The sequence below is a fragment of the Grammomys surdaster genome, unplaced genomic scaffold (genome assembly GCF_004785775.1).
Source record: "Grammomys surdaster isolate TR1022 unplaced genomic scaffold, NIH_TR_1.0 125617, whole genome shotgun sequence".
Lineage (NCBI taxonomy): Eukaryota > Metazoa > Chordata > Mammalia > Rodentia > Muridae > Grammomys > Grammomys surdaster.
In genome coordinates this window covers 886483-903279 of record NW_021620459.1, presented here as the reverse complement: position 1 = coordinate 903279, position 16797 = coordinate 886483, and the positions used below count along the sequence as shown (strand labels likewise).

General features: G+C 41.3%; 1 protein-coding gene across 1 annotated transcript in view; it reads left to right on the top strand.

The window, feature by feature from the left end:
* The window catches only part of Micu2 (mitochondrial calcium uptake 2), an 83088-nt gene extending 67516 nt beyond the window's left edge, over positions 1 to 15572 (top strand). Inside the window, exons 7-12 of the mRNA XM_028787222.1 lie at positions 731 to 796; positions 4987 to 5084; positions 9033 to 9204; positions 12693 to 12801; positions 13178 to 13335; positions 14482 to 15572. Coding sequence (XP_028643055.1) covers positions 731 to 796; positions 4987 to 5084; positions 9033 to 9204; positions 12693 to 12801; positions 13178 to 13335; positions 14482 to 14586 — 708 coding nt within the window. The 3' untranslated portion in view covers positions 14587 to 15572. The remainder of the gene's footprint in view (positions 1 to 730; positions 797 to 4986; positions 5085 to 9032; positions 9205 to 12692; positions 12802 to 13177; positions 13336 to 14481) is intronic.
* Positions 15573 to 16797: the final 1225 nt, after the last annotated feature.

The window sequence follows — 16797 nt, the reverse complement described above, 5'->3', positions numbered from 1 at the left end:
GGCCGGCGACGCCGGCCCCCCCCGGGCCCCGGGGCGGGGGCCGGGGAGGGAGGGAGGGGTTTAGAGAAGCCCCATGTGCCCTTTGCCTAGACAAACATAGAAGGAGGTGCCAAGTATAGATTGATAATAGTGACTTAATGTCAGCAGTTTGTAAATTACTAACAAATCACATAGAATAAGTCCTGATGATTTGTTTCCTAATTGACTTAAGCCACAGTTTGAGATTTTGTACACATCTCATTTTTTAAAAATCCTTTTCTTTTAATTTGCTTTCCATCTGAAGACTGGTACAAATGACTCTGAAAGGTAGGTAGGTTATTTAACATACTCAGTTTTAAGAAACTGTTATAGTTTTATAATTAACAAAAATGTAAGTCATTGTGTTACAGATAAAAGGAAGGGTGTTTACAGAAAAGCCTTGTGTGCAGTATGTATTTTGCATTGTTGCTGTAAACTCTCAGTGGTATAAGAAACAAGCCTGAATTAAAAATCACTGAGAGGAAGACGAGGCACAAAGCCTTGCAGATGTAGAGCCTGTCTGTGAGAAGCTGCTCCTGAGCAGGAGACTCTGGCCACTGCAGCCTTTCCGTCTCTCCCTATAGTCTTACACAGCCAGTCAGCCCATAGACAAGAGGCCAGTGTCCTGTGATTACAGCCTAGCATCCGTTCTCGGGTTATTTTGAAAACCCCATTAAACAGACTTGTAAAGTTGTGTCTGTAATCTTTTCAGCTCCAGAAGATCATAAGTAAGCAAGATGGCTTCAAGACAGTTAAGACCAATGAGACAGAATACCAGGTATGTAAGTAAAGGTTTCCAAGGTTTCGAGGGTAATAGCTGTCATCTTCCCGGGTCATTGTGAGATTTATGAAGAATTTGGTGCCTCGGCACACAACCTACTAAGCTACAAAGGCATAAGCAGATGTCCTGCCAGTGCCCCACTCCCACCCCAGCCCCTGGGCCGTGAGTGCTTTGCTGTTCCTATGGATATGTGGAGGTCTGTTTTCTTTTGTTTTTCTTTGAGACAAGGTCTCACTCTGTAGTTCAGGCCAATCTTGAACTTGTAGCAATCCTGTCAGCCTCCCTAGCGCAAGGGTTACAGCTGTGTCACAGCCACATAGTTTGATTTTTGTTTTTGTATAAGCAATAGTATACTGTGTATTGTTCCACATTTATCATTTTCATAGTATATCTAAAGACTACATTCTTAATTTGTGTGGCAGTAGGGGAGGGGGTGTGTGTACACACAGCACAGGTGTGGAGATCAGATACAACTTCAGGTGTCTATCCCTGCTGGCCTTGGTTAGGATCTCCTGTCTCCAGCTCCCACCTCCACTCTGAGCACTGAGATTACAAACAGGTGCTACTGCTGCTTCTGACTGTAGGTTCTGAGAATTTAAGCTCAGGCCCTCACACTTGTGTGGTAAGTGCTTTACACACCAAGCCAGCTCCCTAGCTCACAATCTCATGCTCATTGTGGCTTCAGAGTACATTGTTGGATGGCTGTAATATTTATACTGTCATTCATCTTTTGGGAAATATTTAACATATCTATCATTTCATAGTTCATAAGGATACAAGGAATAACACTAGGATTACACTATTTTATACACATATGACTATATTTTAGTGATGACATACCAGAAATTCAAATTGTTGGATCAAAGAGTGTGACTATTGATAAGGTTATCAGACTGTGACAAATATTAACCAGTATGTTATATGGGACAAAAATGAGTTTTCAGTCCTACCAGTTGTGTATACCAATAGATCTCAACTGACAACATTCTATTAATTGTAACTTCATCTTGTGAGACTTTCTTAAACTTTTGAATCACTCCATCTTTAGAACATATCAATTTCAAATTGTATACATTATTAAAAATCACAGCCTCTGTCAGAAGCACTCAGGAGGAAGCAAAGGCAGGTGGATCTCTGTGGGTTCAAGGCCAGCCTGGTCTACAAAGCAAGTTCTAGGCCAGCCAAGGTTAGATAATGAAATCCTCTCAAAAACCAAAACACCTCCCCTCCATTGGCAGCATGTGATGCATTGTGTCTAGACAGCGAAATGGAGGAGGAATTTTTAAATTATTTATTACCTATACAGGGTTCTGCATGCATGTATGCCTGCATGCCAGAATTGGGAATCAGATCCCAGTGGTTGTGAGCCACCATGTGGTTGTTGGGAAATTAACTCAGAACCTCTGGAAGAGGAGCCAGTGCTCTTAACCTCTGAGCCATCTCTCCAGTCCATGGAAGAGAATTTAGTATCTGATACCAAAGTTGTCTTTTTAAGAAGAAATTTTTGTTTTAATTAAGTTAGTTCAGGCTGGAGGATTGCTCATTTGGTAAAGCATTTGCATTAGAAGCCCAAGGACATGAACTCAGTTCCCAGAACCCTTATAGAGGCTAGACTCCGTAGTGCATGCTTGTAATCCCAGCAAGGGAAGGCAGACAGGAGTATCCTTGGGGTTCTCTGGCAAGCTAATCTAACCTAGTTGGTAAACTCTGGGCCAGTGAGAGACCTTGTTTCCAAATAAGTGGACCATATCCTGACATATGACAACTAGGGTCACACACACACACAACACACACACACACACACACTGTTAAAAAATAACAATAATTAAGAGCTGGGGAAATAGCTCAGTGCCTAAAGCACTTGTATGCAACTCTAAGAACTGAACTTATATAGATGCTGGGCCTGGAGGGGCCTCGGTGATCAAAGATTTGCAGATACAGGGGTTCTGACAGCTCAAGGCCCAGATAGAGAGAGACCCTGCCTCAGTGCAGTGGAGAGTAATCAAAAAGGATTTCCTTCCTGCATCAGGCTTGAGCTTCCATGCATGCACAGCAAATACACCTGTGTCCACACATGGAATGTGCATGTACACATGCATACACCACACATACCAAAAGGCAGATATGTGTTAATACACGAATAAGAAACTCCTTGAAACAGGAGTGGAAACTTAGAAATAACTCTTTGCTTACAACAAAATATATTTAAATTATTAAAATAGTGCTACACTCCAGAAATCTCAGAATTCAGGACTCTGGAGTAGATTTGTAAGTTCAAGGCCAGTTTTGGTAAATTTTCAATGCAAGACCTTACCTCAAGGGTGGCTCTGGGGCAGGGGAAGGGACACTTGAGCGATAGCTCAGTAGTTAAAAGCACTGGCTGCTCTTCCAGAGTCCTGAGTTCAATTCCCAGCACCCACATGACGGCTTATAAACATAACTGTAGGCCTATGAGAGTCAGTACCCTCTTCTGGTGTACATACATGTATTCAGAACACCCATATACATAAACAGATCTTTAAAAAAAAGAAAATGAGCAAGGAGACTAAAAATGCAGCTCAGTGGTGGGACTTACAGAGCATGCCCAGAACCCTGGCTTCAGTCCGCAGCCCCACAGAAAGCAGGCATAGTGTACACTGCCACATCACGGAGGTTACTTCACTACAGGAAACCCTCTCTCAAAAGAGCAAAAGCTAAAGTAGACTTGTAAAGTGAAATCAGAGACTCTAAGCAGATGTGGAGCCAGCCTGACTTAAATCAGCCTGATTTAAATCTCGGTCTATTAGAAAACAATTACCAGGGTGTCAAGAGAGGAGTTAGCAAATATGATCAAAATACATGGCATGAAATTCTCAAGCCAGGTGTGGTGACAGAAACCTTTAGTCCCAGCACTCAGGAGCAGAGAGGCAGATAGTCTCTGAATTCAAGGCCAGCCTGGTCTACAAAGCAGCTTCCAGGACAACCAGGGCTGTTACTCAGACAAACTCTGTCTTGGAAAGTAGGGAAGAAAAGAAAAAAAATTCTCAAAGAATTAATAAAAAATATTTTGGCTACCATAAACTTATTATTTATGCTTTTACATTTGGTCTGATATTTGGTAAATGTCAAAAATAGAAGCTATACTGAAGGAAATGTCAAAGTATAACACTCTGTCTAAAAACATAGACAGCTTACAGACTTCAAAATTAGTAACAAGCACATTTTTATAAAGTTGAATTATTATTTCAGATTCCTGGGACAATCATAATAGCTACTACTAAGTAGCTCATCAGTAAATATTATCTAATTTTGGAATAAAAGAGTTTTCTTCTTAGCTTAAATTTGAGAACATTTGGCTATTTAGTTGATTGCCTCTGTAATCCTGAGGCAGATACCCTTAGCGTCATTAGGTCTGTAGAACCTTAGCACTATGGAAATTTGAATCTAAAAATTAAAAATTTCTAGTTCATAACCAAACTGAGTAAAAGAGAGAATAAAGACATTTTCACGGATGATGGTATCTATGTGGGCACTGGGCACATACAGACCTTTGCTAAGAGGCGCCAGAGAACTCCCTGCAGGCTTTGCTTGCCTGAGTCAGACAACCCCCATCTTAAACAGGTGGGTTCTGGAGAAAAGTTTTCTGAAGTACTGACAGAGTTCAATAATAACCCTGTCTGAACGGCCACTGAGTTCAGGGAGAAGTCAGCAGAGATGCCACAAGGACAGGGTTATGGATAGAAGGAGCGTTAGGCATTAGACTCCAGACCAGTGTGCTGTGGGGCTGCAGAGCAAGCCTCTGGGCAACTGTATCAAAAGCATTTCAAGAAGCATCGGAAGGCTTTACTCCATAAAGCCAGGTGAAGTGTAATCCAATTACACCTGTAATCCAAGCTGTCCTGAATGAGGGAGACAGGGTGGGCACCCTTGACTCTTTCTAGACTTTTTATTTTTTTACCCATTTAGTATGTTTGCTATGGGTTTTTCCTGTTAGGCATGTTCTTTCTCTTCCCAGTTTCTTTGGGACTTAGTGTCCAAGGATAATAAGTGGAAAAGAGAGAGAGGGAAGGTGTCCTGTTAGGCAAAAATAATAAGCAAATAGACTGCCCTCTTTCCCATCTTGTCCTACAGGACACACTTGTGGCTGTTTCTCCACGCCCCCACCCACAGGTTCCGTTTTGTCGTTTTGTTTTTTTTTTTTTTAATAGGAACCAACAGTGAAAGAGCCTGGAGTAAACACAACCCTTCAAGTGCGTTTCTTTGGAAAAAGAGGAGAAAAAAAACTTCATTATAAAGAATTTCGAAGGTAAACATAAAGATATTTATTTGGGAAATTTTTATATGTAAAAATTGAAGAAATTGAATATACACTTATTTCCCAGACCTGCAGACTGTAATCCAGCTGTTCTGAACCTGTGACAACCTTTTGGTAAACCTAGCTCCAAAAATATTGACATTATGATTCATAACAGGAGCAAAATTACAGTTATGAAGTAGCAATGAAATTAATTCTATGGTTGGGGGGAAGGTCACCACAATGTGAGGAGCTGTAGTAAGAAGGTCACAGCATTAGGAAGGCTGAGAACCAGTGCTGAAGCCGGGCAGTGGTGGCACACGCCTTTAATCCACTTTAAGCACTTGGGAGGCAGAGGCAGGCAGATTTCTGAGTTTGAGAGTTTGAGGCTAGCCTGCTCTACAGAGTGAGTTCCAGGACAGTCAGGGCTATGCAGAGAGACCCTGTCTCAAATAAAAAATAAAAATAAATAAATAAAATAAAAAAATAAAAAAGAGAACCAGTGCTGAAAACCTGGATAGTGTTTATTGGAGCTTTAAGCCATTTATCATTAAGAACTTAACCTATGGGGGCTGGAGAGATGGCTCAGTGGTTAAGAGCACTGACTGCACTTCCAGAGGTCCTGAGTTCAAATCCCAGCAACCACATGGTGGCTCACAACCATCTGTAATGGGATCTGATGCCCTCTTCTGGTGTGTCTGAAGACAGCTACAGTGTATTCATATATAATAAATAAATAAATCTTTTAAAAAAAAAAAACAAACAAAAAAAAAAAAAAGAACTTAACCTATAAAACAAAGTTCCTATTCTCAAAATATTCTAGCCTATTTTAGAATATAATGCATAATTTATAAAATACAATGATTCCTTTTGGTAATTTGATACTAGCAACTAAGAGACATGCCCTAGTTTCATTTTGGGGTGGGTGGTGGGTGGGTTGGTTGGTTGGTTGGTTGGTTGGTTGGTTGGTTTTTTTGAGACAGGATTTCTTTGTGTAGCCCTGGCAGTTCTAGAACTCACTCTGTAGACCAGGCTTGCCTTGAACTCACAGAGCACTGCCTCTGCCTCCTACCCAAGTGCTGGGATTAAAGATGTGTGTCACCACCACCACCACCCTGCCACATTGTTCTTAATACAGAACAAACCAGCCCAATAAGAGTCATGCACTGTATCCCTGAGCACAGCTCTGCTGGGGCCAGCCCTGGCTAATCTCAGCTGGATCTACTCTGCATTGAAACTGATCTGAGATGTGGGGACTCAGCTCTGGTGTGCAGAGGCCCAGCAGTAAAATACACATCCCAACAGCCATACTGCGAAAGCACCAGAACAGTACACAGGGAAGCAGACAGCTCCATGTCTCAGGTAAAGCCTGATGATAACACTGACCTTAAGCAGTTCATTTAATCTCCCTCAACTCATTTCTTTATAAAATTGGGCCAGTAATACATAGGTTATCTAATTATTGTAGATACTAACATAGTGGAGCCCTCTCCTCCCTGAGATTACAAGAGAGTGCCTCCCTGAAGCACTCTGTTAAACAGTCTTAAAACAGGTACTAAAAAGAAGACCAAATGAGCAGGAAAATATGGACTTGGAAGGCAGAGGACCTGCACCTTCCTCAGCTCACTGCATTTTTGCTAAGATTTGCTAAGTATTTGTACACATATGTGCTGTTGTATGTCAGACCGTGTCTCAGACACAAAGTGTTTTTTGCAAGCTGTGTGATAAACATGCACGCACCCAGCTGCATTGTTCAGAGTGCTTCTGTCAGTGAGGAGGTGAGTACTTACTGATTTTACCCCAGGTGAGAAGCCGAGAGGAGACAGAAAAGAAAGGCACAGCTGAAGGCGTGCAGCCCAGGAAGGTATTTGGGATCTCATGTATGTTTTCCAGATGATTTTCTTTAAAAGGCCCTCAGGTGCAAGGAGAGATATGTATTCTTCCCTTCCATAACTGCCCCCAGTGAGCAGAAGCATGCTGTAACCAATGCCATTCAGAATAAAGCATTAGCTCTGATTTCTCTCTCATTCTCTGTCCAGTTGGTCACCAAATACTACTAATTCCCTTCTCCTGATCTCTGGTTCTTCTTCTCCTCCAGCATTGCAGCTGCCCTGCAAGTTCTTTACTCCTGCTGCACTCTCTTAGTCAGCCTACCAACCTCCCACCTTCTAACATTTTGGAGGACAGAGGTGAAAAGAACAGTACAGATTGTTGTTGTGCCAGCCTCTTTATTTGCTACATATTCGTTTACACAGAAAACATCCTTTGATAATCCTAGTATGAATTGGTTGAGAGGCGGAGGAGATGGCTCATTCGGCTAAATGTTTGCTCTATACACTTGAGGACCTGAGTTTGCTCACCAGCAGCCATGTGTAAAAGCAGACATGGCAGCACATTCCTATAACTCCAGTGCTGAGGGCAGACTCAGAAGGATCCCAGGACATGCTGCCAACCAAACCCACAGAATCTGCAGTAACACACTGACTCAGAAAATAAGATGGAAAAGAGATTGAGGTAGACACACACTAACACACACCCATACACAATCACTAACACACATGTACCCACACATACTGACATACACACATACTCCCACACATGAACTAACACACATGCACCCATACACAGACTAACACACATGCACCCATACACAGACTAACACACATACACTCATACACACAGACTAACACACATGCACCCACACACAGACTAACACACATGTACCCATACACACAGACTAACACACATGCACCCATACACAGACTAACACACATGCACCCATACACACAGACTAACACACATGCACCAATACAGTTACTAACACACACACATGTACATACAGCACCCAAAAAAATCATTATTATTATTATCATAGTACACAATGCAATAAAACACAATCAAACAAAAGGCAAAATATATCAGTAAAATCTCTCTTTCCACTATTAATTCAACCCAAAATGCATCAAGTGTTAGACAAAATTCAAAATTCTGCTTTGACTCAGAAAGAAACAACATCAGAAAAATCTGTGCATCCGTACATTAAGTCAGTGTTGTAGGTAACAGGCTCCTTACAGAAACAGAAGCTTTCACCCATTCACCCCTCAGTACTTCTGAATTGTATGGGGAAAGTACAGATCCTAAAGCAAGCTAATAGCAATGCTGGTTTTCTCCAGTAGGAGAAAACCATGTATATATATCCGCTCTTTTTAAATTGTGGTATAACACACACAAAAATAAAATTATTTTTAATTTTAAATATATGTATTTAAAGGAGATTGAAGCACATGAAAACTTAGGATTCCCATAATGCTTCCACATGACTTGGGTAGTAAACCCTAGTGCGACCTTTCTAGATTCTAATTCAAGAAAGTCAAAGTCAGCCTTATGTCTGTTCAACTTGTACCTTCCCACAGAGCCATTGCTGTGACTTTGGTCAAGGGACTATGCTGTCTTTATTTTTAAAAGGTGGATGGGAATGTTGAAACTGTAGATTTCACATTGTTGCCCAAAGGACTACAATGTCATGTAGTTGTAGGCTTGCCATTCAAAGTCATTGTTTCTATTTTGGCGTCTATAAAACAGTAGGAACCATTAATTATTAAGATTCTAAAAGCAGTGTTCTCTCCTAAATTTTAATTTTCTCAGTTACAGATAATACTGCTACATTGGAAAAAATATACTTTCTATAAGATGTTATTCTCTGTGGTTCTATTAAAGCAACATTTTGTATAATTTTACTCACACTGATTACAGCTTTGGTTGCCAGATGTGATCTGTACAAACACGCTGGACAGAGTGGACAGGAACTGGATTTGGCCAGCTTCTCTCTCTCCCACAGCCCTTCTGCTAGCTGCAGAGGCCAGCCACTCAGTGCAGGAGGAGCTGACTTGCAGACCCACTTACAATGTTAAGATGAAATGCCACTAGCTGTTTATACCAATTTCTTATTTTAATATTTAGATTTATGGAAAATTTACAAACAGAAGTTCAAGAAATGGAATTCCTTCAGTTTTCTAAAGGTCTGAATTTCATGAGGAAAGAAGACTTTGCAGAGTGGCTACTTTTCTTCACTAACACTGAAAATAAAGACATTTACTGGAAAAACGTGAGAGAAAAGTTGTCAGTAGGAGAGGTTGGTATGCTTTTTGTTACACGTATGATAGAAATGAAACAAACTAGAGATTTCAAATAACCGAGTAAATTAAGTTCTGAAGTAACTCAGACTATCCTGTGTACACATTTTAAGTGAGAAAACATGATGTGTGTGTGTGATGAAAAATGATAATGACCAAGCTAGCAGTCCTGGGTTTGTACATGTCTGTCTTATCTTTCTGTTGCTGTGAAAGAACACCATGCCTAAGGCAACTTATAAAGAAAAACATTTAATTTGGGCTATGGTTTCAGAGAATTAGAGTCCATGGTGACAAAGTGTACCGGTCTGGCTGGTACAAAGTCAAGCAGTCCTCTGAGGGGGAGTTAGGATTATGGGAAAGATGGAAAGGAAGACTCAGAGACAAAGGCTAGAAACCAATCAGTACTGCAGCAGCCTCGAGTTTAATTCTCTTAGGCTTTATGTACTTTATAGTATTGAGGGAAGCAAAGTTACAAGCCAGCAGAGACAATGGCTGACATACATTCAATATCTGTACCCACCTGGAGTCCTTCCTCTTCTCCCTGTTTCATCCTCCAAGATCAACAGAACATTCAGCCCCTCACCTTGAGCATCAAGTGTATCCCCTCTTACCAGTCCATGTGTCAGCAGGCCAGGAAATCCACCAGTAGACTCTGGCCTGACTTGACTCTGCCTGACAGACAGGCTTTTACAGAAGCAGGCAAAATGGCTCCTGACAACAAAGAGAAAGCATGGAGTCAGGAACAGCTGAGAGCTCACATCTTAATCCACAGGCAGGAGCCAGACAAGCACACTGGGAAACCTTTGAAACCTCAAACTATGACAGACAAACCTCCTCCAATAAGCCACACCTCCTAGCCCTTCTCAAACAGTTCTCCAAACTATGTAAATTTTAAGTGGTGTTTGTTTGTTTGTTTTATTTTTGTTTGTTTTGAATAAGTTCCTTGCCATATTGCATGAACTGATCTTATACGTTGGAGCTTCAAATGGTCTTTCACTTCAGCTGTGGGTGTTTCTATTCTTATGTTAATTTGAATCCCCCAAAATTGTTTGCATGGGAATCCACACATCCACACATAAGACATCAAGGGTCCCTGCCCCCAGTTGGTTCTGATTGGTAAATAAAGATGCCAGCAGCCAATGGCTGGGCAGGGCAGACAGAGGCTGTAGCCCATGTAAGTGGAGGGGAATGCTGTCCAACTGGGTCCAGGGCAGCAAAGATGAAATTATAGGATTTAATAAATAATAACTCAGGATTATCAGAGGGAGGTGGATTAGCCACATGGAGGTTAGGAAATGACCCAGCCATTGAGCTGTTTTAGACATATCAAAATATAAAATCTATGTGTGTGTCTTTCATTTGAGAACCCAGAACAGGGCAGATAGCAAGGAACGACCCAGGATCAGTTTAAGTATTTAATTAGATACTACTATACTCGGCTTCCCAAAGCAGCTGGGGCCCCAGGCATGTATTGCCACACTGTCTTTTTCCCCCTTTGTAATTTTATGTAAGCAAAATATTTTTGGTGTGAACAAATATGTTTATATAAGGTCTTAAAAACTATTTCTATTTTTTAAATTATGAACCCTTTGTCTTTGTTTTTTTATTTATTTATGTGTATGTGTAAGTGAGAGTGTATATATGTATGAATCACATGTGTCCAAATGCTCCCAGAGGCCAGAGGAGAGTGTCAGATCCCTTGGGACTGGAGTTTCAGGAAGATGCAACCCACTCTATGTAGGTGTTGGGAATCAAATACAGCTCCTCTGCAAGAGCAGCCAACATTAGTAACTACTAGGCCATCTCTCTAGCCTTTAAAAGCTATTTCTAACAAAAGGGAAAAGATAAAATATGAGTGATCCTTTTTCTCCTCTGGAGACAAGGTATTATCACGATGTAGTACAGTCAGGCTTGAATTCCTGATTCTTTTGCCTCAGTCTCCAGTGTGCCACCACACCCAGAAAGGCAATGCCATTAATAATTGCAATAGAAATACATATTACAAATGAATTTAATTTTAAAATTTAAAAAAAAAATGTTTACAACGATTGTGCATTTCTTTAATCCCAGCACTCCAGAGACAAAGGCAGATAGATCTTGAGTTCAATACTACCCTGGTCTACAGAACAAGCTCCAGAACAGCCAGGGTTACACAGAGAAACCCTGTCTCTAAAAACTAAAAATTAAAAATTAAAAACAAGGAAAAGTTACAACCTTGCTTAGATACAAAGAAAACTTCTGTAATCCTAGAGGTGTTTCTAGTGTTGGAAAATGGGAACTGAGATGTCACACACACAAATGTTTCTCCTGGACTGTGTCAAGGTGACAGCTGGAGCAGATTCGAATATAATGGATTCTTTTAAAATCTGTGACTATGAAACACATACTAGAATTAGACTTTATTTTCAGTATCTGAGAGCTTTAAAGGCCAGTATGTTGATCACTGTAAAGTATCTAAAACCTTTATCTGTTTCCAAATTACCCTGCACAATTTAATGGATGCTTACAGAAGATACTAGATTATTGGGTCAGAGCTAAAAATAAAAACAAACAAAAACAAAAAACTAAGACTCATAACACAGCAATAGCATGAGCATCCTGTTTGGGCTAGTTTCCCCTTGCCCATAATAGCTACTCTGAGAGTCCCAGAGGAAAGCTGCTGTGTGGTCATACACAGCCAAATCAATTAGTCTTTCAGAAGAGGCAGGAAGCAAGGTGTCCTGACCTTTGCTGCAGAAGGAAGCATTGTTTTCAGTGTGTGGCAGGAAGCAAAGTTGTCCTCTGTCTGGGGAAAACACTGTGTGTTCAAGGCTTCCCATGATACATAAATCCTTGGAAAGGTGTTCAGGAACCAAAAAAGGCAATTGTGCCTCTGTTGAAAAGATATTTAAGAAGTGTTGTCTTCCACAGCAAGAGGCCACCCAGCAGCCCATCTGTGCTGGATGATTTTATATCAGCTTGACACAAGCTAAAGTCATCTGAGAGGAGAGATCCTCAAGTAAGAAAATGCCTCCATGAGATCAGACTGGAGGCAAGCCTGGAGGGCATTTACTTAATTAATGATTGTTGGGGAAAGACCCAGCCCATTATGGGCGATGCCGTCCTTGGGTTGGTGGTCCTGGGCTCTATAAGAAAGCAGAATGAGCAAGCCTTGAGAACCAAGCCAGTAAGCAGCACCCCTTAGACATCAGCCTTTCAGGAATACAGCCCACCCAGGACTTCACTTTACTCCGCAGCCTCCTTACAAGAGGGCTAGAAGATTCTCATCTTCAAAATGAGAATGAGAAAGGGAACTAGAACTGGTCCACACAGGCACGTGGACCCACCTGGACCCACCTCAGCCCTAAAATCTCGTCTTATTCTGTGTCTTCAATAGTTATCATTTTGCCTAGAGATGAGTTCATAAGCTTTAGGATAGAAGACTTACCACTAATACCATTTTGATATATATATAAAATTGTAATTTTAAAACTTTTATTTTTATTAGAGCATTAGTCTGGATGAGTTCAAGTCCTTTTGCCGTTTTACAACACATTTGGAAGACTTTGCTATCGCCATGCAAATGTTTAGTTTAGCTCATCGACCTGTGAGGCTGGGTAAGATACGAATCATTTTATTTCTATTGTCTGTAAGTAGTTTCACTATTCAGTAGATGGTGGTGATCAGGAGATAGTTAGCAGTAAGATAATGCCTCTTGGTTGTTCTCAATTCACTTACTCCAGAGTTACTTTATTTGCTTTTATTTTCTTGTTCTCAAGAAGGGGGAAGGAAGCGGGATTGACCATGTTACTAGGAGCCATGATTATGGTGAAATGACTCCCTTTGCTTTCGTGGTGTGTCTTAGCTGAATGCGGGATTTGAATACGCTCCTGTGGGTATTTTTGTGTTTACTTCTCGATAATGGAAGTGTGGATTAGATCCACTTGAACTGAATCACCTGGGTGATTGACAGTTTCTTGTTTTGCTTTTTAGCGGAGTTCAAGAGAGCTGTGAAGGTGGCGACTGGCCAAGAGCTCTCAGACAACCTTCTGGACACTGTCTTTAAGATCTTTGACCTGGATGGGGACGAGTGCCTCAGCCACGGAGAGTTTCTTGGGGTACTGAAAAACAGGATGCATCGAGGTTTATGGGTAAAACATCTTGAGTTTTGTTTTATTTTTTAAGCTGTATTTTTTAACATGCCAGCAACAGTGATATTAAACCTAGAATTAGAGCAAATGTAATATGTTAAGTGGAATCTTAATCATTTATACAGAGATTATAAACTACAACAAAAATACTGAATTTTCTTTTACAAAGAATGATATTTAGTATTTTCTTTGCTTTAAAAATAACCTGAGTCTGGGGAAACGTCAGTTAGTGAGGACCTGGGTTCAACCCCCAGGCCTCATGCATATGCTAGGCATGGCGGCATGTGCTTGGTGGCAGTGGTTCGAGTCTCAGATCTGGGGAGACAGAGACAGTGGAGCTGTGGGGTTGCCAGCTAGCCAGACTAGCCTGCTTTCTGAACTTCAGGCCAGAAAATGACACCCAAGACTGTCCTCCCACCTCTGTCACTGTACATATTTGTGCACATGCATGCACATACACTTTGGACATACATGCATACACACAAACATGTATATTCATGTGCACACATACACATACAAAAATCTGAATTTAAATTCAGAAATCGGCCTAGGATCTGACTTTGGATCTAACCTTGGGTCTGACTTTGGACCTGACCTTGGACTCCATACCCATCTCCAGGTTCAAATCCTGCTCTCCTGAGTATTAATTAATGAATATTGAAAATCCACTTAGTTTTGCTGTGCCTCAGATACCTCATCTATATAACTAAGTAAACTAATAGATTCTACCAACAATAGCTACATTGGGAACTACATAGAAAGCTCGCAGAACTCTCAGCACACACCATGGCTGCTCACAGTCATGTGCTGGGCTCTGACTGAGGGACAAGCAAAGCCCAGAATTGTGTTTCCATTAGCATCTACACAGATAGTAGGGAGTTAGGAAGAGAGACAGGAAAGAGGGGTAATCAAATGTGGTGCATGTGTTCATAACAACTTAGAAAAAAATCATCTATAAAAATTCCCACAGCACATGTAATCTGAGGGAAATTAATAACACAGTTTTCATTACATGCATTCGGCAGCATAGGCCACCTTCAGCATTCTTCAGAGAAGTGTGGGAAGGTGACACACAGGACTGTCAGGGGCACAGAGCCGTGCCGAGCCAGAACACCAATGACTGCTGATCTTTCTCTCCTATCACAGGCATCACAGCAGCAGAGTGTGCAGGAATACTGGAAGTGTGTGAAGAAGGAGAGCATCAAGGGGGTAAAGGAGGCCTGGGGACAGGCTGGCAAGGGCCCCTTCTGAGGGGACGCGATACGAGAGCTCAAGATGCCACATGTATGCTTTTCAAAGAATTAGCTCGTTTTCTATACGTCTTCATTGAGTTGCTTTGAAGTGTAAAGATGCCATGTACTCATTTTCTGATTTGGGAATTTTGGAGGGATTGGGGGAGGTGAATAAGTATGTGCCACAGTGGGAAGTCCGAGACCAACCTGTGGGACCCGGTTCTCTGGTCTACCATGGGAGTCCCAGAGTTTGAACTCAGGTCATGAGCTTTGGCATCAAGTGCCTTTACCTGATATAACCATCTCACCAGCTCTGACTCAGTAATTTCTTGGTGAATTCTCATTACACAAACTATTCCTTTATGAAAACACACACTGCTCTTTTAAAGGCCTGAGTGCAAAGTGTACTTTCTGGAGGGCTAAACCAGTCCATCAGGGAAGGGACTTCATTCCCAAGACAAGTGGCCTAGGGAGTAGCTGCAGTTAGACACTCGCTCCAGGGTTTCTTTGCTCCCTGCCTTGAAAATAGCATGTGAGTGACAGTGTCCTGTCTGGAAGCAGGATAAAGTATTTACGTTGATACAAAAAAATTAGTTCTTTTTAAATGTTCCATGCTTTTGAAATATAAATACAGTATCCAGGTGAGAGGGCTCAGCCAGCATAGGACACAGCTGGGTACCATAGTTTCCTAACAAGCAGCAGGTTGAATTCCATCTCCAGCCACTCGTGCACACACAGATACACACATTCACACACATACAGTGATCATAATATCAAGGCTTCATAGAGTAAGGTATCTTGGGTTTGGGAAACATTCAATATGGCACTATAAAGTAGTTTACAATAAAATAAATATGAAATAATGTTATATGGAGATGTATGTACATGTTTATGTATGTGTATACGGGTGGGCACAAGTGTCTGTGGAAGCCCCTGCTCCTGTAAATAACCTCATGTGTCGGAAGTAATCAAAATAAACCCATTAGTTCACCAAGCTAAACTCGATACTTTGGTATACTTTGATATTGATATTGATACTTTGGTCTGTCGTCCATTCTTTTTTTTCAGATTTATTTATTTTATGTGTACAAGTGTCTTACCTACACATATGTATGTACACCTTGTATGTACCTATGGATGGTTAGACACTGTGTGGGTGCTAGGAACCAAACCCAGGTCCTTTGCAAGAATAGCAAGTGCTTTAAGTTTTTAAACCATCTCTCCAGCACCCTGTCCTTTATCTGGTGAAATGTTTGCCCATGTCTCCATGGAAACAGTGTCACAACAACCCAAAAATCATAAAACATTATGAGATTTGTGGGGTGGGGGGAGGCTTCTTGTAGTTTGGGTCTTGGGTTGTTTTGAAAGAGGGTCTCACTATATTAGACCAGGATCTCCATTGAATTCACAGAGATACATCTGCCCCTGTCTCCCAAGTGCGGAGACTAAAGACATCACAGTGATGAATCTCAATACCAAAAGGTTGGACACACCTGCAAGACCAATGTACTACAGTAGAGACTCCTCGCAGATGTGGTCAGATAATTTTCAACAAGGCTGCCCAGAACATTAAATAAAGAAACCACTGTTTTTTCCAACAAATTTTGCTAGGAAAACTAGATAGCCACATGACAAAGAGTGAGGTTGAACCCTTACCTTTTACCATATGCAAAAAAAATCAACTCCAAATGCATCAGTGCACTAAATGGAAGAAAACAGAAAGCTTCATGACACTGGGACTATTTCTGTTGTCTTAGATACAATGGCAAAAGCACAAGAAAAGACAATAGAAAACAATAAAAATGATGCAAAGGGATCTTCCTCAGAGTTAGGACTTGTGCTCAAAAGACACTAGCAAGCAAGAGAAACCATGATTCTTAGAATAGAGGAAATGGTTACAAATCATAGAGCCAAGGAGGACTAACATTTAGAAAATACAATTCCTACAACTTAGTACTAACAACTGTTTAAAGCAGGCATGCTAGCTTATACCAGTAACCCCAGAACCTGGGAGACAGAGGCAGGAAAACCACCAGTTAGAGGGCAGCAAGAACTTGTCATGCATACACAAGCAAAATGCAAACGACGTGGACAGATAATTCTTTGAAGTTGTATAAGTGGAACCATGCATCCAAGAAGACATGATGGCACCCTGGCTTCTCATGGTGCCAAGTCTCTCCGTAGACACCTCTGCCCTGCAGCTCTGTGCCACAAAAACCGGTGCTCCATG